Source organism: Toxotes jaculatrix, chromosome 8, assembly GCF_017976425.1.
Source record: "Toxotes jaculatrix isolate fToxJac2 chromosome 8, fToxJac2.pri, whole genome shotgun sequence".
Taxonomy (NCBI): domain Eukaryota; kingdom Metazoa; phylum Chordata; class Actinopteri; family Toxotidae; genus Toxotes; species Toxotes jaculatrix.
Genome location: NC_054401.1, coordinates 2259828 through 2287335, shown reverse-complemented (window position 1 = coordinate 2287335; position 27508 = coordinate 2259828). Strand labels below are relative to the sequence as shown.

Genomic DNA, 27508 nt, shown 5'->3' with positions numbered 1-27508 from the left:
GCACAGAGATATTTACCAGAGACACAGGTATAGATTTTGCCGTTCCCTCTGTCGTAACATGTAAAAGCTAAATTGACCAACAAACCAATTTCCCAAAGACTCAATGAAAGCCTCTCAGGCAGTTTTTATGGCAGGTTTAACAGACAACCCTGAAGCTTGTGGTGTAAAAATCCGGTCTGCACCTCCACTTCATCTGAGGCACAAAGCATAGATCTGATATTTACTGAAAGGCCGACTTTGGCCTGATCGGTAAACTGATCTATTGATCCAAACCATGTATCACTGTGTCCGAGCCTCAATAAGAAGTACATCTGTTTCTTTATTACAAATTCAAACAGACACACACACAGTCAGGCACAAACAAGCACACAGTCTTACAAGACAAAGAAGTTCAGAGATAGAGAAAAAAACTTGATTCCACCTCAGGTTTACAAAAGGAAAAAAAAACTAAAAAAAAGAAAACAACTAAAAAAACACCAAAATGTGCTGGTTAAACTTTAGTATTTAAGGATTTGCCCTTTGTGGCTCCTGTAGTTAGACATTCACATGAAGTCATTCTGTAAAAATATTAAAAATATTCATAGAAGAAAGAAGTGATCAGTTCTCTGTGCAGCTACATGATGGGATAGCAGGCGTACACAGCGATGCCACACTGGTCGTTCTTGTTGCGGACCATCCGGACGTAGCCCTGGTCTCCGAAAGAAGTTCCCCAGCTGGATGAAGAGAACGGAGGAGAACAGTACAATTGAAGGCAACGGACGAGGTTCCAGGGATATTTCATTACCAGTAAATGTTCGAATTATGTGATGAAAATATAAACAGAAAAGTTATCCACATTCCTGAAGTCAAGCAATGACGCTTCATCCTAACAGTTTGGCATTCACTATTTAATGACAGACATTTTGGAAGTGATTAACTTGCAGCTGCTATAAAACTAGAGTAGGTACATCAATTAAAACGACACACAACACCAAAAGGAGCGATCACAGATGTTTGCATGTGAAGTGAAGAGGGTGGATGACAGAAGACTGTGCAGCAGATTAACACATGGTTGTTCAAAATCTCCAAATACTTCACAAGCCTTCACCTGTGTGACTCAAACAGCCTGTATTTATATGATTGACCACACCCACCACGTCACAGCTGCATGTCATCACTCATTAGGTGGAAATGAAAAACAGGTGAAAATGGGAGTTTACTAATGAAAGTACTAAAATCTTTTTCTTAAGTGAAAGTAAAAATCCTGCTTTTTGAATAAAAGTGCAGTAAAGGTATTATCAGCAAAAAAATACTGAAAGTATCAAAGGTAAAGTCCTCGTCTGTCATCTGTGTCAAACACCATGGAGAAAATGAAACACACTGTGTGGTGAGACCTACAGACACAAGCTGAAACAGCCCTGATGAAGTCGGCACCAGAGATTTGGGAAGTTATGATGTTTCTCATGTGACAAATGATGAGAAACGAAATTACACACACACACACACACACAGATTTCATTTTGTGTGAGTTAATGCTTAGGAATTTTAAGTTAACCACTACAGTCATGTCAGCAAAACACCCAAACCATAACATTTGGTCTTTGTGTGCTGACACTGTGTGCTTCCCTGCCAAGCCCTGACTTCCCTGTTTCAGTTCCTGTTTTCCTTCCAGTGCAGCCAGAGTACCACAGAGGGGGCCAAATGGGGGAGGAACATACGGCAGCTATACATGTACTCACTTTAGATGTATGTATGTATGGACCAGATGGGGACTTAGAGGGGACTGGGGCAGTGAAAAGGCCTCACCTGTTCTTTACCAGCCAGTAGTCTTGCCCGTTCAGTGTGCCGTAGCCCACAACTAACACCGCATGGTTCACGTCCTGAGTGCAGCTTTGGTCATCATACACTCCTGAAAAGATGGGGGTGAAAATAATAATGAATTCATCTCATTACATTCATTTTTTAAACAAATACAGTTTTTAGACACATTTAAACCAGTGTATATTTGTAGCAGTTATATTACAAATTTGTTTGTCTATATTCTGATTTTGGTTCACATGTTTTGGAAAAGGTTATATATTTTTATTATTATAATTATTGGGATGTATGTAGCCAGTAAATCACTCCAACTCCAACCTTCACAATTGCAGTTTGTTAAATTATTCCAGCAGGTGAGAGATTCAGTATCCACTCGTCTGAGAGCCTGCAGCTGATGAGCTGACGATGTGTAACGTACCGCTCCTGTAGAAAGCAAATCTGGGCCGTGTGGCATCAATCCCCACTGAAATGGGTCCGATGGTGGCAACCGCCTCTTTCAGAGCCCCCTCGTCCCCTTCAGGCAGGAAGCTGTATCGGGAGCAGTTGGCGGCGCGGTATGCTGGGTTGTAGCGACACTGTTGTTTCTGAAGTGAGAGGACAAACTAGGGTTAAAACTGATGATTAACACTGGATCTGTGTAAAATAACCCAGTGATATAAAAAAATGAATGCTGAAAAAGTACTGTCTTACATTCTTCTTGTGTGTGATATATGGAGTTGGCCTGAGGCAAATTTAAACTACCTGGAAGTTGAGCCCCACAACCACCAGGGGGCCCTGACCAAACAAAATATGAACACTGCTTAAGTTGGCGCTTTAACAAATTCATGACAGTGTGGGAAACTACTTTGGAATTTGAGGTGAAACGAATTCAGGGAGAGAATCACTGCTGATCATTGACAAACTTAACAACAAGCTGAAATGGGTTGTTGATTTTAAATTATGAAAGTATATTTCAGTTTTAAAAATAAAATTAAAATTAAAATGTCTTCCAAAATCCTTCTTTGAACTTCTGGTTAAACCAACTGGCAGGTGAGTCAGAAAGTGAATTTCGGACACAGACAGTAGTCACCGTGCTCATTAAGGAAATATTTCACATCACAGTGAGAGTTTTTTATTTATTTTTCGGATGAATTAGAGCCCAAACACCTCCGCGAGGCTGGAACAGTCTGTCGGATCCGCTCAGAACTGCCCTCCTCCTCCACACAAACACGAACAACAGCGAACCAGATGAAGCCTGGAGGACAAACACGTTTTCCGCTCCGATTAATTTATTGTTGCTCCAAAGAGACATTAACAGCCGACCACAGACAAGTGAGAAGAGTGTTGCTGTCTACAGCCTGAAGGGTCGGACTTAACTTCTTGTTGCTGTACCATACACCCACATTGTTGTCTCATACAGGAATTTGTTAACTGTAAACCTGAGTGTGCACTGGATTCCTACATGTTTACACTGAAGGAGGAGGTCGCCATATAAACCAACACTAATGTCCGATGAACTAAACTCAGCCAGTTATGTTGGCCATGTCCATGTGTTGGTTGGACTAAAGTCTGTGGAGTCACATCTACAGAAAGAAAAATATCATTAATGACCTAATGAATAAAAATCTCCTGATGAAGATCATTTGATGATTGAAAAGTTCCAGAATAGCAACTTAATAATCCTAATTTATGTCCATAGAGGTTGTGGTGATCCATAATAACACCAACAAAATCTGCTGTGACACTACAAAGTAAAAATGTTGTGACATGCAGATGTAGTTTGGTTTACACTTTCAGAGGCAATGTGTATAGTAGAATACTAAATCCAAAAATCTCTACTCTTTTTATTAAATTAAAAACTTTAAAACTGTTTTTATCATCATCTGTTCCATCAGTTTTGGTACTTTGTTTTCAAAAAACCTTTGGTTTTAATTTTCACTTTGCCTGGCAGAACACTCCAACAACGAGCTACACCTGCAGCTCATTGTAAGTCAGCACCCTCCCTACACACCTGGGGGTAATTAATCACAGGAGGCTGATTCCTCTCTGTGCTTCTCTGATTGTGGCTGGTTTCCTTAAATGTTTTAGTATCTGGGACAAATAAAAATTTGTATATTAGCACTGACCTGCTGTTTTTTTGGTTTTTCGTTACTTCCACATTTTTCTACCTGGCTACAAGCACTAAGTGATCAAATTCTCCGATATGTCCTATACTGACTCCTTAGAGTCCAGGTTTAATGGATTTTACAGTTGGTTTTGATTCATCTTTAAATAAACTACACACTCACATCAAGTCCTGTGTAGGGGTATGAAGCGTCAGAGTCGATGCCATGGTTGTCGATGACGTACTGGAAGGCACGGTGCATGGCGCCTCCATGGCAGCCGTGGTTGCCATACTTGGTAGAACAGTCCACCAGGTTTTGGGGGCTGAGGTCCACCAGCTTCCCTGTAGTCTTGGCCAATTGGCCCTCCAGGGCCCCTGCGGCACTGAAGGCCCAGCAAGAGCCACAGGCACCCTAGATTTAAACAAGTAATGTTACTGAAATGTCATATACACAAAGCACACAAAACAAAAAACACATTCCTATAACTGTCCACTTTCATAGCTTCAAAGTTTTTTGGTGTACTGATTGTTCATTGGAGCTATATCAAAGCAACATTTACTGAAATATTCAAATCCAATAGTGTTCATTTTTCTACACGTTTCCACATCTGACAGCACAATGTGAGTTTGTAAAGATGGAGCCAGTGGAAGGTCCAGCACAGTTTAAGAGGTTAAAGAACTGCACGGACTCTGTGGAAAACCTTCCTTTTAGTCAGTTATATTTAACATGTTGTGGAGAACAGGAGGAAGGCCAAAATCAATACTTGTGTGTCTCTGGTTGAATGATACTCATCTGCACAACACGAGCTCGTAATAAGTTGGTTCTGAAAATCCAATTTTTTGCACTTCTTCACTTTGTAAATCAAGTTGTTTGAAGATTTTGAAACAAGGAAAATGTTAAAATGCTACACGTTTCTTTTTATGGACTTTTCACCACAGGATTTTAAGACTCAGTTCTCACAGATAAAACTGTCTGGGTGCATCAAGGTCTAAGTGCCATATATTAGGACACACTATTTGTACAGCAGAGTAAAAAGATAGAAATAGATGTATAATGTACATATAAACATTCATTAAAAACATATGGAAAACATCTAAAAAGAAACTGTGATATAAATTTATCTAAAAACCTTAACCCTTATAAATTCCAGTGGTTATTTGGGGCCAAAAACACATAAACACTCCTAACTCCTTTATCCATTAGTGATTTTTCAAATCAAAAGTGATGAGATACTTTTCAAAGCTCTGATATTTAATATTGATATTCATGTGATAGCGGTTAAAACTAACAGCAGTTGGATGATAAGTTGGACTTTGTGGTGTTAACGTGCGTCAGGCAGTGGCCTCACTCCTCTTCAGCACCAAAAGAAACTGGTAGCTGTGGTGACGACTTCCTCTGTGAACATTGACCGACTCGACGAATAAGGAAGAGCAGAAATGTGGAAATCAGAATCAGTGGGTTGTTGGCAGTTTTTCTTCACTCTGTTCTCACCATCCGCTCTGATTATTCGTGCAGCCACGCTGACTGAAAGGAGTCCCTGATGGAAACACAATCACACTGTCTGGTTTTTACCTGCATTTTGACTCTGGTGACACAGCCCTTCTCTCTCCAGTCTATGCTGTCTGGAACGTCAACGCCTGATGTCCCTGCCAAGGGTGATGGCGCCCTCTGGATGTCAGTAGGAGGACTGAGTGTGGCAGAAAACTGCAGGATCTCCTCTGCTGTCTATGAGGAAGTAGATAACAATGAAATAGGCAGCACTGAGGTCAGAATCAACTGACAACATTCATGTAGCAGGATTCTAAATAAAGCTATACTTTCTTTTTTTTTTTAGGAAAGAAGTCTTGTAAAGGGTTAAACACTGAAGACTTAAATCCATCGTCCTGTACTGTAACTATCACTTTCCTTAAATTAAATCATTTCATAAGTCACATTTCTTCTCAGTTCTTTAGTGTTGCTGTTGCATGAGATCATATGTATGTATGTGTGTATGTGCACACGTTATGCCCCAGATAACAGTCCTGACCATACACAGAGTGAATGGAATGAAGTCAACCAGGTAAACATGTTTTACTCCTCTGAGCTCTGAGCTGAGTTACAGCTCAGTTTACTTCACCTTTAGTTCTCAGGAATCAGTTGTTTGTCAGATCAAGGATCTGGAATAAACCCAAGAATGTCTGACACACACTGAGGAGCGGCAGGTTAAAGGACACAAACCAACGCAGTTCATATTCCAGTGTGCATGAGCTTGAATGATGTTGTCATTCCCTGAGTCAGACCCAGAACATAATGTATGTATGTAATGTTTTTGATCTCCACCAGCAAAACAGCTGGTTAGGGGGGTCCAGTTGCCTGCTAGCATTTCAGAAGTCCAACGTACCTCATCATACTTCATTGAAAAGATAAGCTCCTGAGCTTCAAAGTTCAAATTAGTCATATGGTATCTATCTGTACCCCGCCGATCTCGACAATGAGTAAAAGGGAAAGTCATAAATCGATAAAATCACAAAGCTCAATTGTTTTTTCTGCACAAAACAGCAGAGTGAGCAAGCGTCTCACCAGGTCCCCCATGAAGTTCATGCCCAGTTCGTAGGTGTGAAGCCCCATCGAGGCCTCCAGATTGTGCATGTTAATGAGCATCAGGTTCTTCTCCCACAGTTCCCTGCGGCGCACAGCCTCCACCTCAACACAAAGACATGCAGAAAGAGTGCATGAGGTCGAATACTGTATAAGTTCATGATAAATCTTACATAAGGATTTTGAGTCTGCAAACACTGATTTCCTTTAGCCTTTTTGTAAGAGTAACTTCACACAGAGTGTATTTTTAATGACAAACAAATAAAACCTAAAAAAACTCATTTGTACCTCATTTTGGTACATCTTTCCGTGTGTCTTCTTCCACAGCCCCCAGTGGACGTCCAGCCTGCTGTCAAACACGGCTGCTGCCCCAACACACAGGGAGACGAGCAGCAGGCTCCCCAACATCAGGCCTGTAAACACACAGACAGTCATGAACCGCACAAGAAGACAGGATGTCGTCTGACCTTTGATAAAATGGCTGCTAGCGAACACGCAGGGAAAACAATCTGCCTGGCCAACATCAAACTGCAAACTCACACACACACAATCAACGTCTCAAAGCTCAGAGGATCAGTCAGAAGACAAAGAAAGGAAAGAACTATGAATAAGATGCAAATCTGAACTCATCTTTTGTTCTTGACTTTTGTTCTTAACATTAAAATTTTAGACATATGAATTTTTTTTCTTGATTTTCTCAAAGTCAGGAAAACAGTGTCCATGGACTCCAAACATGTTGATTTAGACTACACAAGTTTTGGTTTGCTTACATTAGCCTTTTTCCACTGGAATTCACGTCTGATAAATATTAAATATAAGTACAGCAGTCGTACAGTTCAAAGACAGTTGACTGCATGAGGAACAAAACTTAATTTGTTTGTGTGCAACCATCGAGTGTTGCTGTAAGAGGAGGAAGTGGTTTTCATAAATGGGCTCCAGGTATGAAGCTGCCAGTCAGCTGAGTATGAATCAGCACCAACACATTAACACACAGAGTCATGGGTGAACACACTGTGCAAAGGTGTGTAAAGACACATCATTAGTTTGTATGAGAAGATCAAGATGAAAACAAAAAGTTAAATTAAAGATGAAGATGTAAAAATATGTAAGAATCAGAAAACGTCACCAAAAATGCTGTTTTAAAGTAAAGCTGGTTTCATTAAGTCGTTTCACAGCAGACACGTCAGTGTCAGTTCCACCTGTGCGTCTCCTGCTATGACAGGTCCAAATGACAAAAACAGTGAAAGAAAAAAAAAGACCCATTTTTCTCAGTGCGCCTCTGCTGGATCTTAAAATAGCTCAGAGAGACTGGGTCATACACTTAGTTTAGGGACCCGACGGGCTGGGCAATTATCATGTTATCATTAATCAACTTTCACCTGAATCATATTGATCTCAGTCACAAAACAACATAACATACACTCAACACAAGAAAAATGCAGATCCCAAAATCCTACAGCCCAAGGTGACGTAACTGCTTTTGTTTGACCAACAACTCAAAACCCAACAAAGTTACGATCAATAAAATGTGTCGTATTAAACCTTAAATCTTAATTCTGGCTTTTTTTCTTTTAAATAGCATAAACGATTAATTGATTATCAAAATCAATTAATCAATTAATTGTTGTGTTGCTAAATACATCAGTGTAAAATGTGCTTATTAAAGTTGTGTTAATGATTTGAACCAGAAGGTTAACTCTGTAACTCCCTCACGCCCATGTTAACACGTTTGAAACTTTGTGGTCACATATATTTACGAAATGGAGCCGATTATTAAAAACACATCTCATACTTCTCTGCCCCTCTCATGCTCAGCAGCAGCCTCAAGTATCACTTCCACAAATTTAAAGCTACTGAGCTGTCCGTAAGTTCTCGGCTGTCATAAGACCAGAAGTGAAACTGATGACGAAACTTTGTGACCAGAACGAGCTTGGGAACACAGTTTGTGCTCGAAGAAGACGAACGACTCAACAACTTCAGAAAACAGATGCATAAAATAATCAAGAGACTTTTATCTCTGGAGTCCAAAAGTTTATGGACAGATCTGTCAGTGGCAAAGCTGCCGTTTAGTACCTGCCTCTCCATAAACAATCGTTGTTTACAGGTATGTAACCCCAATTACCTGAAATCACCACCTTTAGATTTATTTATACATGACTTTTCACCAGAATCTGAAACTGAGACTTTTCAGGGGCCTACTGAAGACTAAGTTCAGTATTTAACCTAACTGTTGCTGCTTTTCTTTATCTTATTACTCAGATCAGAAACACTAATATATAAAAGAATCACAAAGCTCTTAAAATTCCGCCGAAAATTATGAAAGGAAATAATAAAACAAACATAACTGTTGTCCTAAAGTTATGATAAACCGCCGCAGTCACACTCTGCCTCAACAACCTTATAACAACATTACACTGTTTTATTACTTTACCGCGGCTTGGATCATGATCCCTTCAGACACCCCTTGCAAAAACACAGAAACGAAAGTAAAAGCTAATTCACATTAAAGCTTTTTATCGACGGATTCCCTTTCAAAAATGTTCCTGTGTTCATGAACACAGGCGGAGATTTGGATGAAAGTTGTACATTTATGGAAGAAGAAGCTTTAACTTGCCTTGTTCACTCGGACTCATCGCCGCTTCTCTGCTGAACCGTCTGTGATTGTGTTTTCCTGGTTGGTATTTATGAAGAAACTGTCACATGGTTTGTGTCACTTCTTCCTCTTCACGAACAGAAACCTGCATCGCCATCACGCAGTGTTTGGTAATCACCTGAGAGAAAAAGGCGAGAGCAGAGAAACAGACGAGAAACTCAACATGTGAAGAAAGAAGTGAGAAAATGGATTTATCTTAAAGCCTGAAAGACTAGATTTAATATATACATATGTAAGTTTAACACACTGAAACTTAAGATTTGTCATTAGATTAAAAATAAATAAATTAAATAAAGTAATGCCTCAATAGCGGTCCCCAGAGTCTGTGATATGAACGACAGCTCACAAAGGAGGGATGAAAATGAAAGAAACATTTAACATTAGAAAAGGCCACAAAGGCACTGGAATCAAAATGCTGATCGTTCGTTTTAAAAAGTTCAGTAAATGTCATGACAACCAGTCGTATTATAAAACATCCTGCGTACAAAGCTGACAGTTTGTCCCGAAGGTGGAAAAATGGAAATGCAGGACATCGCTCCATTGCTTCGACAATCTGCTGATTAGATTTCTGTGTTTCTGGTGTAGAAGTGAAATCTTTGTTATGATGGTGATTCAGTGGGAAAGGTCAGGCAGGTCACTGGAAGCGTTTCATTCTCAGCGGAGCACAAAGGTGAGCTGCAAATGCCTTGGAAATGCAGTCAGCGGTGACTGGGGTGTGCGACTACGGACCAGAGTGTAGGTGAAGATGAATATTTGACTTGTCAGGAGGCTGGGTTAAGGTCAGGAGGTTATCGCACTTCATGGCTGTCTGCCAGCGGTTGTTCAGGCCTCTGGACCAAGCTGCTGGATCAGTGGCGGTTTTTGGCACGGGCGAACCGGACAGCCGCCCGGGGCGGCATCACACGGGGGGCGGCACCCTGTAAAAACGGCACCCTGACTCAGGTTGGTGTTTAGTTTAGAAGAGTGTGGGAGTCGTCCCCACACCTTAACTCAGGGTGGTGGTGGCTTTATGGAGAGTGTGGGAGCCGTCCCCATTTCCCAGCATGCCTCCACAGCATATGCATGTATAGACGGCACCCTGACTTAGAGTGGTTGCTGGCTTTATGTAGAGTGTGGGAGCCATCTCCATCTCCCAGCATGCCCCAGCAGCATATGCATGTATAAATGGCACCCTGACTGACGTGAGAGTGCACAGGCTCTCGGGCCTGCTCAGGGGACATTGCACATCCTGAGAGAGGAGCATGAGAGTGCCTGGAGGATATGTGTTGTCAACCAGCGTACTCATTGTTGCATCACCTATTAACCTGTCCATAATTGTTGGCTGTGTGCATTGTTCTGTTTGAGTGTCAGCCAAAATGGGGAAGCTGTTTAAGTCCCCTGAGTCATCAACAGATCTATAAAGCATGCTGTCCTCAGAAATTCCAACTGTTAAATGAGAATAAATGCAGTTAACAAACTATCAGGACTTCAATGTTTTGTTTTGGGGTTTGTTTTTTAAAGCACTTTTCACAGTGGCCTTCAGTCACAGATTTTTTTTAAAGTACTTTTCTTGTTATCTGTGAAATGAATCTGCTGGCCAATGGGATGATCATCATATGACTCCTCCTTGACAAAGATGAGATCAGGTTCCCTCTCCGTCAAAACTATTGCCTACCGACAAGACAGGTGACAATCAGCCGCACCGCGACCAAAGGCCGCGGTGCAATGTTGTATTGTGGGACACACAGCCGCACCGCGACCGAAGGACCGAAAGAGAGGTGATGATCATATGACTCCTCCTTTGTCAATGAGGAGTCATATGATCATCACCTCTCTTACTTTTCTGTGAGAGAGCTCTTTCTCTTTTCTCCAAAAGTCCATACATGCAGAAAATACAGAAAATGGGTTTTTATGTATGTACGTATGTGTGTATGCTGGTGATTTGGTGATTTCTTCTCATTTAAATAAAAGAACACCGTGACCCGCGACGAGGGGGCATGGTGGCCTCTTGGACATTACTGTACAGAGCGGCACCGTGATCCAGGGGGCATGGTGGCATAGCTTTGTCGGTGTGGGAAGTTTCCTGAATGGCCGGTCCGTTCCCGGCCGGTGGTCGGAATGTTTTTTTACACCATAAAATGCAACATCAGTGTACCGCACCAGCCTGTCCTCACAGCCGCAGATATAAAATAAAAACAGGTGAGGCGACAGTGCCAACCACTGCACCACCGTGCCGCCCTCTTTATTATTCTAAAATAATAAAATTATATTGCTTTTATTTTATACAATTGTTATTCTCTGCTGTTGTTATGTGTGATTGTGTATATTTTTGCCACTTTTATGTATATAGAGTATATTTATTTAATTTCTGATATCTGAGGGGTGGGGGTGGGGGGGCGCTTGGAGGGGGAGTCGGCCAGGGAGTAATTCAATGTAGAACCGCCACTGTGCTGGATGGACGGAGGAATAAACCCATTCACCATATCACTAACTCACAATTAGTTTGTCGGCCCCTGACAAACTAATTGTTCATATTACAGCATGACACCACGATAAAACTGAACAAGTGTATTGAACTAAATGGAAACTGTTCAGTTGTGTCGAGGTTTTGTGTATCTGTGGTCCTTGGTCAAAGGGAAACCACAATAATAACATGACACTAAGGTGGGTTAGTTTTGATTCTGAGCGACGACGCCATGGTTCCTCTTCCTGAGTGAGGATGCCAGTTCATGTTTATCCTCATTTGGCAAAAAAAAAGAGCATCGACACGTTCTTATAACAGTGTTCATAGATGTGAACACAAGCTCTGTGTTGCTCTGTGCGACCAGAGATGGAACTCGTTAGACTTCTTTTCAGAACCACGCACAGTTCAAACAGCGCGCCTGTCTTTGTGTGGGGGAAGTATGAGATGTTACAGAGTCATTCTTTGGGATTTATATGATCCTTATATTTACAGCAGATTTGTGAAAGACCGAGTTCACAAGAAGCAACTGATCCTTCTAAATAAAATATGTCTTTGTTGACAAAAACTGGTCCACTTTGAGCAACTGGTTCTGTGAGGAGCTGCATGTTGTCATCAGTTTGTGCAGCCAAGCATCACATGTGTACTGATGTAAGTGCAGCTCATGCACAAATTCACAGGATGTGATGTCACTTCAACATTGTGGAAGTGTAGCTGACAGGCATTTGTTTGTGTGTCGGGGTGTGAGTGGGTTCATCATTGTGTTATCAAGTTTATTAAGTTAATGTAGGTTTATCAGACTTGTACCAAAGAGCCAGTTAAAGTCCTGGGGCTGGATGTTTGCTGACCTTAAAAGTCTCATGTGTTCTTGGTTTAACATAAAAAATTCCAAATGAAACTTTCAGATTCAAAATGAAACCTTTATTCAATTTCCTAGAAAACATCCGTTTACAGTTTAATCATCAGAAAAGTGCTGAACAGAACAAAAACAACAACAAAAGTCGACACAATCAAGAGAAAAACTGGCTGGGATTTAAAAAGGACTGTGCACCAACAGGAAAGGAGGAGCTACCATTGCCCAGCAATGTTTCCTGCCTGTTACACTGAATTTAAATTTCGTTTTCACACAAACTGTAATTAAAATTAAAGACTGAAAGTGTCACCGACTAGCAGCCAAACACTGTAAAATGCTGGTTGTGTCTGGTGGGTCTGTAGATTTAACTTGGCACTTTGGTTAGCGTCACTAACACCATGCCCTCGAGGTACTGATAATGTGTGTGTTTTTCTTTATGGAGCCAACCACAGTGGAAGTCTGCTGCTTTGGAGATAAAACTGAAAAGACTTCAGGGGTTCAAAGTGCTTCAAATAACTCAAGATAACCAAACGTCCTCAGACTTTTTCTTAAGGACGCCTGAATCCAAGAGTCCATAACATTTAACCCTTTTTGATACCAGAAGAGATTCATTCCAAAAGATAGTAAGTCCAATTTAAAAAGTATGTTTGCTAATTGAAAAATCTTAGTAAACAAAGTAGAACCTTTCGTTTATTTTCTTAGTGGTTACTGAGATTTGGAAGGAACTCTCTTCATGTACAGTAGCCTAAGCAAAGCCCCTTGGTCCACTCTCGTCTTCCTCCTTCCTGAGCTCCACGCTCAACTTCCTCACATGATGGGGTAGCTGGCGAGGTTGGCGATGCCGCAGAGGTTGCCACGGTTGCGTGCCATCAGGATGTAGCCCATCTTGCCCCAGCCCTCGCCCCAGCTGTCAGGGAGAGACAAAAGACGGCGACAGAGACAGAAAGAAAGAGAAGTGAGAGGTGTTGAGCATCGCCAGGAGTCAAACAGCATTTCATGTTATCAGCCTGCCATCAACGCGGCCGACGGAACGCATCACAAACAACCCTTTGTTTCATCTTGGCGGCTTTATGAGCCACCTGCTGCCATTCAGACAGGTGATGTGTCCCACCTGTTCTTGACGATCCAGTACTTCTTCCCCTTGGTGTTCACTCCGTAGCCTACTGCCAGCACAGCGTGATTGATGTCGTCTTTGTTACAGTTGGCATCGTAGTAAACACCTGGACACACGAGAGACTGTGAGCTCAGATTTCCCCATTTTAAAAAGATCAACTTGCTCAGACCCTAAACACTCTTTACCTCAAAGATCAGTAGTTTTCTGGAAACTTTAAACAGTTTGGGTCTAAAAAAAAAACTCGAATCAAAATTTGAGACACCCAGTTTTTTAAATGAGGGAATGTAAACACTCCTCAGTTTGCTAAAATCCCTGGATAAAAAGAATCTTAGGGGATCTAAGGTGATTCTTAAACATTCAAGACTTAGAGCTGTCTACAGTAAAACTTTGTGTGCATGAACTGTTTTGTGTGCAGGAGACAAACAATACATAAGACGAGGACACTGTATAAAGGCTAATGTGACTTGCTGGTTGTTGTGATTGTTTCCTGCATCGAACAGAGTGCAGTCTGGCAGCCAACTGTGAAATACAGAATGTCAGCGCTTCCTTTAATGCACCAACAGATGGGGTTCAACACAGTCCCTGCTCATAACTGCATTACAATGCCACAATAACACAACTGTGACTATAACAGTAAAGCACACAGGAACTGATTGCTGCATCGAAGACCTTCAGAAAATTGGAGCCATGTAACAATATTCACAGTCAAAGGGTAAAAACAAAACCACTGGTAAAATGGGAAAAAGGTTCTTTTCATTGTAGTTGCTAATTAACTGCGATGCACTTCTAACGCCTCCACAGAATCTACAGTGTTGTAAGTGTTGTATCATCAGCTCAGTGCTTTCAGTGTCTACTTTACCCACTATTTGCATGAAATGACAGAAATCACAACAATGGCCGGACATGTCTGTTAACAGAGAACAGATGTCTGAGCGCCACTGACCTCTTTGGTAGAACTGGAAGCTGGGTTGTGTGGCGTCGATGCCCACAGATACTGGACCCACTTTAAACAGTGCGACAGCCAGTGCGTGCTCGTCACCCTCAGGGATTTCCTTGTAGCCTTTGCACTGAGCCGCCATGGCTGATGAATTGTAGCGGCACGGCTGGTCCTGCAGACAAAGGAGGAGGGAAATACTGAAAGTATTTGTTTGTGGTGTTTCATGAAAGAGGAAAACAAGAATTTCCAAATGACAAAGAAAAAAATTTACTGTCATGCAGAGGTGCAACAATTAGTCAGCTGTTTTCTGATGTTTTATAGATCAAATAAATAATTGATCAGCAAAACAAAAAAAGAAGTCTCTGGATAATCCGATCATGAAAATAACTCTGTGCATCAGACCCTGTGGTTTTACTGTCACATGCATATTTCACGTCATGTGCTTGATCACAGCTTCAGTATATTCCTGGTATGTGAACAATGGGGACGCGGCAGCCTCTCATCATTAAGAAGAAGTTCTACTTCCTTCTCACACACATAAATAACTGAAACACTGACTTTCCCTCATCATTTCTGCTGAATCACCTCCACTTGCTGACGCTGACGCTCAAAACAGAACAATGATTTTGATGTTTTTTTGTGTGTGTGGACCATGCATGACATTCTGACAGCAGACTGAAGAACTGTTGACCACCTTGGTTTCAGTTTGTGTCTGTCGCTCTATTGTGGTAAAAAAAAAAAAATCTTTTTCTTTTCTGAAAGATTTTTTTTGGGTGTAAGACTGTTGGTATTTAAAACCATAAAGTTTAAGGAATTTTGAGAGTTAGAAGATATTAGCTTAGCTTAGCATAAAGACTGGAAACAGGGGGAACAGCCTGACTCTGCCTAAAGATTTTCTTTCCTTTGGATGGGGTAGGATTCTGAGGAGTGTGACTGGGGCTAAGTCCTAAGACTTTGTTGAACTATAAAAAAGGGTTAACACTGTTTAACAACTGACACTAATTAAAATATGAAATTGTCTCACTCGTAATAGAACTGCTTTTTCTTTTTGTCCCCTTTTTTGCCCCATCTTGCAAAGTTTATGTCGAGCGTCCCGGTGACATTACACATCTATAAGGACACAGGTTGGACATCGAAACTGGTTCAACTTCTGGTTTATGGCCACAGAATGGTGGTGTCACACCAGCACACGCAAGGGAACAAGTGTTAACACATGACAGGAAAGAAGAAAAAATGTGGTGAACACTTTGCTACAGCCACAAGTCACATGATAGTTTATGAAGATGACTGAAAATTTTCATGGGTAAGAAATCGACCCACTGAGGGGAAATGTGTTTCTTAGTTACGTATGAGTGGCACAGCGACTTCCTTACCTCTCCGACGTACGGGTACGCCTCCTCAGAATCAATGCCTCCATTTTCCTGGACATACTTGAAGGCGATGGTCATGTATCCTCCTCCGCAGCCGTCGTTCTCTGAGACGCAGTCCACCAGGTTCTGAGGACTGAGGTCCAGCAGCTGACCCGTCTTCTTGGCCAACTGGCCCTCGAGGGCTCCGGCTGAGCTGAAGGCCCAACATGAGCCACAGGAACCCTGTCAGGAGTGAAAGACAGAGAGGACAGCAAGAGGCTTAATGATGTTAAGCTTAGTTTGATTATTATAACAAGCAAACAAACCAGGTATTTACCAAAATCACTGAACAATAAAAACTAAATGAAGTCAGAAGAAAAAGGACAGAGCTCGGTTGGATATCAAAGACAAAATAAGAATAACACTGGAAGACGGCATCTTAGCACCTCGTCAACTTCTCATTAGCCCAAAGAAAATTAAAGTTATTAATAATGAGAAATGAAAACTAGACAGAAGCAGCTTGTGTCTTCTCCTCTTTGTCCACTAGGGGACAGACTTTGACAACTTTGAGTTGAAAGGTTGGTTGGTTGGTTCACACAATGCTGCTGTTTTGGACAGGAAGTTTGTGTTGTACAGATTTATAGGAGACGTATGTCGCTGTCACACAGTGAGAAATGTGCTGTTTAATAACTCATTAATAATAATAATATATGGGAGGACCCTGACAGTGCGTCTACAACGTCTCGCCTGGCTTTGAGTTAGAAAACCTGTGTAATCACGTCACCTCACTGGAGGCGTTCTGAAGTGAAATTAGCCTCAAACAAACAAAGCATGAAAACACAATTCAGTCATCATAAAAGGAAGTGTAGAGGAAACAGCAGCGTTGTTAGTATGCACAGAGGGCTGTCGGTCTGCTGAATAATTCATGGACAACAGGCAGCTGAGGGACAGCTCCGTAAATCCTGTTTATGACTGCAGGTTGGTTTGCAACCACCAGAGGGAGAGAAAGTCCTCCGCATAAACTCCACGGTCACATGACACTTGCTACAGAAACATACAAAATATGTGTGTAAGTTTGCCAGAAACACAAAAACCGTCTGCACTTATTTGTTCACACTCAAAAACTACAACAAAGCATTTAAAAGCATAATTTAACTGAATTAAAATAAAAAAATCATGACTTTGTCCCACCCACTTTCAAAAGCTCAAATCTGGGGGTTTTCTTCTTCTTTTCTTATCTTTTTATTTTTTTTAAGGTTAAAAAATAATCTTACATTTTGGGCTAATTTAATCACTACTATTTGCCTCATAAAAAGGAAACAGCAATGGAGAAACACATTTAAAGCTGACTAAAACTAAACAACAACAGAAGAAACACTATTTAAGGTTAAAGGGGAAAAATGGAAGATGTTTCCAGGTATTTTTCTTTTTTCCTTATTATCGTTTTCTTTTAAAGCTACAAAAGAAGATGTTTGACACAAACTCTGAATCTCATTCAGTCTTTTTTTGAGGTCACATGCTGCTGCAAGGCCACTGCTTCACTCGCACATGTTGGATGTTTCTGAATATTTACAGTATTAATGAATAAAAAGTCTTTTCACTGCTGGGTGAAGACCTTGTGATGTTTTCATAAGATGCAGTGGATAAAAGAAGTGAAGTAAGATGCTGTTTTACAAGGTTTCTGTGGGTAAAAATCAACATTTCAATTATATCTTATAATTAGTTTCCTATTTTCCACAATGAACCTGCTGAAAATTGTAGATTTCCTCAAGGTCAAATAATAAACATTTACCTAAAATACACATTTCTTATTTAACTATAACAAATCCCGTTTTAACTAAATGTTCTTTTCTTTTTATGTTCGCAGTTGATGTCATAAATTTTAACCTTTGCCTGCAACAGCCACATTTCCTCACACAAATCAAACAGGATCCTTGACATTTTGCCTGAAAACAGCCTTGGGAACCTTTTCTCACTTTTTCACAAAGACTCAAAGAAACATTGTCACATGCCAAAGCCCAATGGGAACTGCTATATGTAAATTACTGTTTATGCCTCAGTTACCATAAGCGTTAAGAGCAGGAAGATGACAGCTGCAAAAATACAACAACTTCCTCCAAAGTGAGACACTGGTTATTCTTGTTTTGATTCCTATGAACTATGACACAGTCCTTTCAGTATGTTCTCTCATGTTTCTGATCTGTTGTGTAATAAATTTCTTCCACATGATCTTGATGCTTGATAACAGCCCCGTGCTCACTTGTGCTCTGAAGATTTGTTCATTGTCATATTTTCTTATACTGCAGTGACACTGTCTAGTTTCTCAGATATGTTGCTGCTGCTGCTGCTGGGAATGTGACTGATTTAGTCAACCAACAGGTTCCTCCACTTCTCTGCCTATGAATTAAATAAGCTTTCATTTTGTCCATCTGCGTAATACTCATCCGCCACAGTCTGCTTAATCAGACTGGATCTATCCATGCGTCGTCTTCTATTTAAACCTGAAGCAACTGAGGATTTTGGCCACTGGGGGGCAGCAGAAACAAGTTGTGAACATTTACATATAATCAGCCTTTAAGTTGACATGACAAAGTTGTTAGGAAACAGTTGCTTATTTACTCATCCAGCAATTAGGGAGCAACATTAGAAATCATTTGGACGTTTCTGGCAAGCTGGTGAATGTGAGTGTGATGTTCTCTCTCTTTAAACTCTGTGTTTGGTCTCTACCTTGGAAAAAGCTTCAGACACCTGATATACAATAAGGTTGTGTTTGTTGTCTGACCTGGTTCTTCACTGGAGTCACCATGCCCTTCTTGCGGTAGTCAACAAATTTGGGAAGTTTTTCCACTTTGTCGTCCAGAGCCATGGTGAAGCTGCGCTCCTGGTTCGTAGGGATCAGCAGGCCGGTCATTTTCTCGGCCACTTCCTCTGACGTCTGCATGAACAGAGACACAGTTAATGTTCCATTTTTCATCGTGTGTCATGAAGTTTCATGTTCCTGAGGCTCTCGTTCTGACACTTGGAAAAAAGAGAGCGACAGCAGCTTGAGTTTCTAAATCAAAAACATTACAAGCACCCCAGAGTGCAGAGGCTAAAGGTTACGGGTCGTATCAGCCTGACAGTAAATGGTGTGAAACTTTCCTTGGTTCCTGGAATAATCGTGAGACATGTTTTCAGGCTAGAACAAGAGAAGTGAGGCAGAGAGGATTTATTTTTAGACTTAAGACAAGAACAAGTAAAAGAAGATATGAGAGAGAGAGGATTTGATTCAGCAGAGTGACGGAGGATGAAAAGTATTTCATGAGGAGATGGTTTAGCACAGTTAAAAAGTGAAATTTCTGTCCTGTGTCATAAGGCACGCCTGAAAAGGTAAAACAGTGCACACAGTGCTGTTTTCTGTCACAGTGAAACTGCTGGTTATATGATATTTAGAAATTATCTAAAAGAAAATCCTGCTGTGTAGTATTATCAGAATTCCCCAGTGCTTTCATTACAGTTCAGTCTGCAAGCAGAAAGATCATTAATGGAAAAAATACACACCATCTGTTAATTTCCTTCATTTCACTTAAGTGTTTCCATCCAGTCAAAGCGAAAATGGAAACACATCCTTCATTTCCAGGCCACCTGGTCCTACATAAACATGAAATTGGCCATTTATCCAGAATTCGGATGTGTATACATGTTCCTGTCACACATAAATAAGCCCAAGCACTGGTATGCTGTATTTACGCAGCTTGCTTTCCACTCATTTTTGATAAACAGGTTGTTAAAGCGTATTCATGTAAAAGCAACCAGCAGTCACGACCTGCACTGACACAGAAATCACTGACTGCAGCTGATTTGAGGAAACCAAATCCATTTTGTTTTACCTCGCTGGGCTGCAACATGCGCCAGAGATAAAGATAGAAGGATGACAGCAGCTAGAAGCTGAGGAAAAAGGGAACGTTCAGCACTCCGGAGCTGATTTTCAGTAAGTTTTACCTCACACTTCCCTGAAAATAAACACATTTGGTTTCATGTACGTAATGTGAGAAACTATGGTGTGAAGATGTTTGCTAATGAATGCTGTTAGCAGACAGAGCAATTATCACTTGCTAAAGCTGCTAATCAGTTTATGCTCTGAATGCACTTTGCTTTGAGACTTTGCTCAGACTGAAGCTAAAAGTGGCCCAGTGCTGATTTCTGGTTTCTATACCTGCAGATTAACTGATTATTCGATTGACAGAAAATTGATCGGCAGCTATTTTCACAATTGAATAATCTTTTTCGTCATTTTTAAGGAAAAATGCGAAACATTTGCTGGTTCCAGTGTCTCAGAAGTGAGAGCTAATGCTTTTCTTTGTTGTACATGATAATAAACTGACTCTTTGGTTGTTGGAGTGTTGGAGGTCAAAAAACAAAACAATACGATTGAAGACAACACCTTGGGTGAGGAGAACTTATAACCGGTCCTGTTGGTCTCCCATTGTTTTTCTTATTTGGAAAACTTGAATGTGTGGTACAACATCAGATGCTGAGGCACGTGAAAGGCACAGAAGTTATACAGTTACTTGTTGTGGCAGTTGGTAAATTTTTACTTCATTAACCTAACACAGCTGTCTCAGCGTTGGCACCACAGCAGCTGGGCTGAGCCAGTGATACTGTGGATAAACACTTGGAAACCAGGAAATAGTGATTTGATTGGTATGTGGGGAGCTGCCTCGACTCAAAACTGTGCTGCTGCTACATATTGTAACTGGAGGATGTTAAAAACAAGGAGAGAACTGCAAAACTAATCAGAGTCACTGTTATTCTGAACTTTGCTGTCAGTTGATACTGGTGATACTGGTGACACTGGTGATCAGCCTGCTCCTGATGATGGTTTTAAAGGAAAACTGCCACAATGCAATGTGCTATAAGCATTACACCACAATTAGAGAACATGATATTTTTGGTTTTCAAGATGTTTATGTTTGTGGGATGATTGTAACTACTAACAGAACAGGTCTTTTCAGAACTTGTAAGCTATGCAGACGTGATTGGGCAGGAGAGAACCAGAATTCTGGGAACAGAAATGTCAACAACATATCTGAAGCATCTCAGAGCATGTTGATGTCAACGAGGGAGAAGGGAAAGAATGCTGATAAGCTGGTCTGCCTGTCTGTCTGGGCCTCGTGATGAGTCTTAAACACAAAGTCAAGTCAATTTTATTTCTGTAGCCAAATCAAAACAGGATACTTCTCATTTAGAGAAGCTGTAGACCGTACTCTTCCAGCATTCCCTGAGTGGACAGTCTTTCAGTGAGACACCCTCCACTGGAGAAAAAAAGCTAAACCTTATATCTCTGCCGTCCATGTCTGCTGGATCAGGACATTATTATCTGTACTCACCATGTCTCCCAAGTGGTTCATCCCCATCTCGTAGGAGTGAATGCCCAGCGCTGCCTCCTGGTTGTGGGCGTCGATCATACGCATGTTCTTCTCCCAGATGGCCTTGCGGATCCCCTCCTCATCCTGATGCAAACAAAAGTGCAGGTGTCACTTCGTGTCATAGGTTTACACTGGATTAAGGGATCATAAAGACTGCATTTCTTGTTCACAGACTCAGAATCCAGTCCCTTTACTGGGTCACAGTACTGGACTTACACACTGGTCCTTTTCACCTGACACTGATGGGTTCATAACATACGCAAGGATTCTTCTGTCACCTGTATCTCAGTGCCAAGTTCCGCTTCACTGCCTTCAGTCCTGCACTAACACCTGACAGCTGTAAGAAATTAATATGGGCAAATAGGGCAACTTTACATTTTAATTAGCAAAGAAAGAAAGTTCTGTTATTGCCCCATTTCATTATTTAGGCCAATTAAACCAGTGCACACTCACACAACAATGTTCCAGAGTGTAGCTTGTATAGCCACAGCAACATAACTGTCCATTGCCATTGTGAGTTATGTTGAAATATTGCTTTATCCTTAATGTATGCTCTTTTTTTTACACCCCATCACCACCGTGCGTGTCTCTTCCTGGCTACAAAATGTCTGTGTGACAGACTGATTTTCATTTAAATCCATTTATATGATGTCAGTGCTGCTTAAAGACACAATATGGGAATAAGATACACTCAAGTGCTTGGTTGGTTACCTAAGAAACATCCATGTCCTGCTTAGTATTCATGGTCTTAACAAGCATTAGCATAACTATGATCATTATTTCTACGTGGATATCCTTTCCAGTAATGGAAAATGCAAATGATGTGAGGAGACTTTTGATTCTATTACAGTTGTGGCAGTTCAGGGGAGGTTGAATTAGAGGCTGTAGGAGGAATACTGATTAAAACCACTGCAAGCGAGAGAGAGGGAGGGAGAGAGAGGGAGAGATCTTTTCTGCTGACTACACATGGATATAAATATACACCACATCATGATCATATGAATGCACACACGTTCAAATAAATAAATAAATGCATGTGCACAAATAAACAGATAAAACAACTTTTAACACACAAACCCAGGTACATGCTGCACTGTAGATAAACTGCACACATGCTTCTATACACACACACACACACACACACACACACTACACAGCTGTGGGACGTGACCTCTGGCTGGAGGTGAAGAGTGAAGGGAGAACAGATGCACAGCAGGCAGTGAACTCTGGTTCAACACCAGCTACACTATAATTTTTTTTTCACAGCCAGGAACTAAAACGCAAGAAAAAAAAGTTAAAAACGTTAGAGACAAGGGAACTGATTCAGTTGGGGTAATACAGCCTCACAGGTGAGAGGAATTTCCGGTGTTCCACTGAAACTTCTGACACCTGATGACTGTATTGACAGTATGGTAAATAACCAGAGAAAGTCTCAAACTTTTCTGAATTACTGGCAAAGGCTGAGGAAGATGAAGTACTGTAAATTCTCATTGTGCATGTCCTGCTTTACTTATGCTTCTGTGTTCTCTGACTCCATCTGCCTTGTTTCCGCTCCGGGCCATAACACGGAAATGGAGCAACTAGTGCCGACCTCACATCTCTTGCTTTTCCAGTCGACATTGTTTCCTGCGGTGTTTACAGTACACAACCTTATTGTATGTCTGGCTAAAGAAAATATATGCTGTAAAGACTCACAGTTAATGATGTTAGATAACACTTGTGGACCAGTTGTACACGCATCTGTCAGCACCGATTTTTGTTTAGGCAGAGATGACAGATTAGGGAACCAGACTGTCCACTGGCACATTACAGATCAACCATCTCTTCTTTAATGAATTTGTTTATCACTTGTTCATAAGACTTGCCCAGTAATTAGGCCCTGCCTCAAGTAAAAGAGAGAGAGAGAAATGGTGTCACCATATGTGACCATGCTGCTGTTGGCTACTATCATTTAGCTCAACCCCGTTTCCTACAAATGATGTTTACATGCTACACATTTGCAACTGCAAATACATCTTTGAAAGAAACTTAATGCCACCTGGATAATGGCGATAGTGAGTGCATCAACAAAATTTGTTTTCCTGCAGTATCCACTCACAGCAACTAAAGCATTCTCAGGATTTCTATGGTTTTTGTTTTAGGTGCTCAAAGAACTTTGTTAAGATTAGAGAAGGATCGTGGCCCTTTTTAAACACCGAAAAATGAAGTGAACGAATTAGTGGACGAGATAATGTTTCTTTGCAATCTCCAATCAGATTTTTCCAGATATTCCAGTTGGTGTCAATAATCTAATAATCACAAAATCAGTCAACACGCTGATGATGTACTACTATCCGGCAGACTGAAACATCCTTTAAAATACATCAGTTTACTGTATGAGGAAATAGATCAGATCCTAATGCAGTTTCTCTTGGATGCAAACAGTGAATTTCCGAAGTAACAACTATCCAATGAATGACCGCTTCCACTTCTCTAATTGTAATATTTTAAAAACAACCACAGTTTTCCACTCTATCGGGACCAATTGTTACCGATTGTTTGCTTTTTTTCTTTCTTTACCTACATTTTCATATTCGAAATTTTAAAAAAAGGAATGATGAGCTATTTTAATAATTTTAATGACAAAATCAGCATAGACACAAGCCTGAATGTTGGCAAACAGACAGACCAACAGAGCCAGCCAAATGGAGATTTGGTCGTGGCGTCAGGCTACTTAAAACTCCTACGAGGAACATCTGTTGTGTTTGATGTTCTCTCTGCAGATCTGCTGACAGCAGAAACAGACCAGCTGAGACAGAGAGGAGACTGACACTCTACTGACTGGCCGCTAAATTGAGTCAGATGTGGACAGACAGTGAGTCAAATACAAAGATGTCCACTTTAAGCAACTCACTGAAGCACAAACAGTGAGAGATGAAGTAACAAAGCTTGAAGACAGAAGATAGGAGACAAAAGTCAAAGAAAAGCTACTGACTTTTCCTTCTGTCGCTCTGTTGCTCTCTTTCTTTGTCTTGACTGAAGTTTAAAAAAAATGGAGCTCATTGCAATTCTCTAGGAATGTGCAAATCTACAGTTCTGAGTAATATGCATAAGAAGTCAGAATTTTATGTCAGAATTTATAATTTTTCTATGTGATATTTTATTCAAGGACCATTTGTTCTGTACAAATCCCATCTTGGGCTCAGAGCTGGATGACGGTAATGAAATATGAGGCTTCATGGCAAAAGTAAACAGATTCATCGAAGTATGCAGCTTAGAAATTAGAACGTTGTTTGGTCTCTGATTTTTCTTTTTCACTGTCAAGCAGGCAGTTGTGCAATTGTGTTTTCAACAGTTGTCTTTTGTGCTTTTTCTACCTTTATCTCCACATTTCTCTCTTTCTCGTCTCGTCTTTTAATCTGGATTCTTAATTTGTGTTTTCAAGCCCTTGGCCACTTTCTGTGAGTGCTGTGTGCAGGACAGAGTAGACACTGACCAGGCCATTGTATTCTTTCTTGTGTGTGATCTTCCATTGCTCCCACTGGGCGTCCAGAGAGGCTTCCTCCAGGTGGCCCAGAGCTGAGGCTGCTAGCAGCAACACGCACACACACGACAGCATCCTGGAAGAACAACAACGCACAAAACCTCGTGTTTTACACAAACCAAACCAGTGCTCAAGTACATGTAAGACCTGGATTAACTTTATACTGGGAGCTGGGTGTTGGCTGCAATTCAAAGCGGCTTCAATAAATAAAACAAACAAAAAACAAAAACATACATACCAAGTAAGACATATCTTACTGTGTCTTGCTGTGTTGTCATTCATTATCTGTTGAATATGGAGCTAAAGGTATGAAGCAGTTTCATACCAAACCAGCCCCACCACGCAGGATCAAACTAAAGAACTTTCTGATGTTGATAAAGTCTTTTTGCTTTCTTATCTGCGATTCAGACACATTCTCTGAGCATTTCAACTCCAGACATAAAAAAAAAGCAAAAAACAAAACAAAACACTGAACTGAACACTGAACACCACCTTTGCTTTTCTCTCTGCTTTCCTGCCATCTGTCATTCATCAACTTCTCCCTGTTGTTTTAGTACATCCTGCTTCTCGTCTGCATTTGTACTTGTTGTTTCCAGTAAAGGCCACTGACCTGTTAAGTTAAACTCAACTAAAAGCAGAAAAGCAAATGTTTCCTGTAACACTGAGGCTGTATAAAGTGAACTGCTTTACATTGTCTGCTTCCTACACACAGTGCGTCTCTGCCGTGGCTTCACCCTTGAGTGATTTGAACTAAATGCCTTGGTTTGAATAGCAGGGTCTCATGATCTGTATGCAAATCATTTCCAGCTTACAGAAACTGCATGTGCACGGTGCTGTGTTGCTGTGTGAGTCACAGTTTCTTTAGGTTTTGCGATGAGTTTTACACAAAGCATCAATATTTGTGATCACATGTTTTTTACATGAGCTCATCACATTAACTCTGCAGAGCTCAGTTAAAGCTGCAGCTCTGACTTTGGAAAAATTCATTCTCTAATCCCAGTCTTATAAAACTTTATTTAAAAAAAATACTCATGAATTTCTCAGAGCCTGAAATTAAAGGGAAGAAATCTTAAGAGTCAAACTCAAAGTCTTTTGTGGGAAATTAAGAAGCTAAAATGAAACGAGTTCTGTGTCACTGCAGTTCACTTCAGCTCAATTACACATAAGCTGGTTTACCTTCAGTGCAAATCATTAGTAGTCGTCCTTTCTAATCCTATAAAACTGATTTTTACTAACTGTAGAACTGATCCTGTCCGACAGAAGGAATCAGCCAAACTGAAAGTAAAACTCTGTACCAGGAAATCAGGAAACAATAAACTTTACCTTAAGTCCAAAGGCAAAGAGTTTGGTGAAGTCCTCTGAGTCTGATGTCCTCTGCCTCTGTCCTGAAGTAGGTCAGTGAGTGAGTTTATATCGGTTGAATTTTGAGGAAGTACAAAGGGAGCTCCAGGTCTGGGGAGGAGATTTTTTTTTTCCTATGCAGGGGAATTACATCTGGTTTCACTCAAATGACAGCGATCTCTACACCAAATGATGTCAGGTGTCGGATTACAAGTCTGAAAATTTCACAGAGGCTGCTGGTGAACGCCACGCTGTGCTGCAGACTCGGTCACTGCCTGGAAAATGAAGAAGGCTCTCGCATTTTTAATAATAATAATGGACCTTGGAGTTTTATTCCTTTTCTAACCTCAAACATCACTTATATTATTTATTAGACCACTGTAAAACATGAATGTGTGCTTTGTTCAATGCTATTAAATAAGTTTTAACTTGTTCAGTTTTGTTTAGCAGACTGGTGAGGCTTACTGCCACTCCTACCTGGAACAGACGCAGCCACACAGGTCAAAAGGCCTGCATTGTTTCAGGATAAGCCAGAAGTAACTTTTACACAGAAGTTCAAAACAGAAATTTCCAAAGGAATTTCTGTTTTCTTTTTCCTGTATCAGTTTCTTACTGTAATGAATGAGAAAATATGCTGCTACAACTACTGTTGTTAACAGTTTGATGTTTTTGATTCCACATTTGAACCACATGCACAATAAGCAAAAAAAATATCATCATCATCATCAAAATTCATGTCTGAGATTTGGGCTGTTTTTTTAAAAATTATTGTTGTTTTTGCATACTACGATGGGAAGCATGTTGTGAAACAGATTTCTTCATGAACTGCAAAACCACATGAGGAAAAAATACTGTAAATCTTATTGTTCAGGGAACAGAAACCATCACAAACCACATTTTTGTTGTACAGTATGACACTCCACCGTCCACTCTGAGAGCTGGAGTGGAAAGGCTGATGTACATCTAAAAAAGAAGACTGAGGTTTGTCTTTCCATCACAGACACTGTTGTTAAAATATTGAAAACATTTTTTGATTGAATTCATGATTTCTTTAGACGTTCGGGGGGACAACAGTGATTTTTGAGAATTACAAAGGTTATTTAGGTTTTCTTGGCTCACACCTGCACATTTGTACCAACTGTGGATTCTACTTTAAAGAATATTGTAAAAACAACATTAGGAATTGAAGGCTGAGAGTCAAACATGCTGCTTATGGCAGACGGAGCCCAGAGAAGCACTTTTAGAATGAATAGTACATAAAAATTTCAAAATCCATCGTTTCCCAGGCCGGAACCAAAATATCTTTGCCATAATGATTTTCTGTGCCACGTTGTCTGGTTGTTGGTGGATACGTACTTCCTCATGGACTTAGTCAACAGCCTAATGTGTCAGGTCTGCGTGTATATATGAACATGTCGTGTGACATGTAGTC

General features: G+C 40.7%; 2 protein-coding genes across 3 annotated transcripts; both read right to left on the bottom strand.

Moving 5' to 3' along the window:
• Positions 1-299: 299 nt before the first annotated feature.
• Positions 300-9218, bottom strand: ctss2.1 (cathepsin S, ortholog2, tandem duplicate 1). 2 transcript variants are annotated; one of them, XM_041044667.1, is made up of 8 exons: positions 9073-9218; positions 6747-6871; positions 6441-6563; positions 5454-5606; positions 4065-4292; positions 2216-2381; positions 1786-1888; positions 300-713 (listed from the first exon to the last, which is right to left on the bottom strand). In XM_041044667.1, the coding sequence occupies exons 1-8, from the start codon at positions 9089-9091 to the stop codon at positions 614-616; spliced, it is 1017 nt and encodes a 338-aa protein (XP_040900601.1). In that variant the 5' UTR covers positions 9092-9218; the 3' UTR covers positions 300-613. The 2 variants fall into 2 exon arrangements, with proteins under 2 accessions (XP_040900601.1, XP_040900600.1); XM_041044666.1 differs by lacking the exon at positions 9073-9218 and having other exon boundaries at positions 6747-6893.
• Positions 9219-12457: 3239 nt separating this feature from the next.
• Positions 12458-26215, bottom strand: ctsk (cathepsin K). Its single transcript, XM_041044668.1, has 8 exons — positions 26059-26215; positions 24688-24811; positions 21174-21296; positions 18587-18739; positions 15829-16047; positions 14462-14627; positions 13516-13624; positions 12458-13311 (listed from the first exon to the last, which is right to left on the bottom strand). The coding sequence occupies exons 2-8, from the start codon at positions 24808-24810 to the stop codon at positions 13212-13214; spliced, it is 993 nt and encodes a 330-aa protein (XP_040900602.1). The 5' UTR covers position 24811; positions 26059-26215; the 3' UTR covers positions 12458-13211.
• Positions 26216-27508: the final 1293 nt, after the last annotated feature.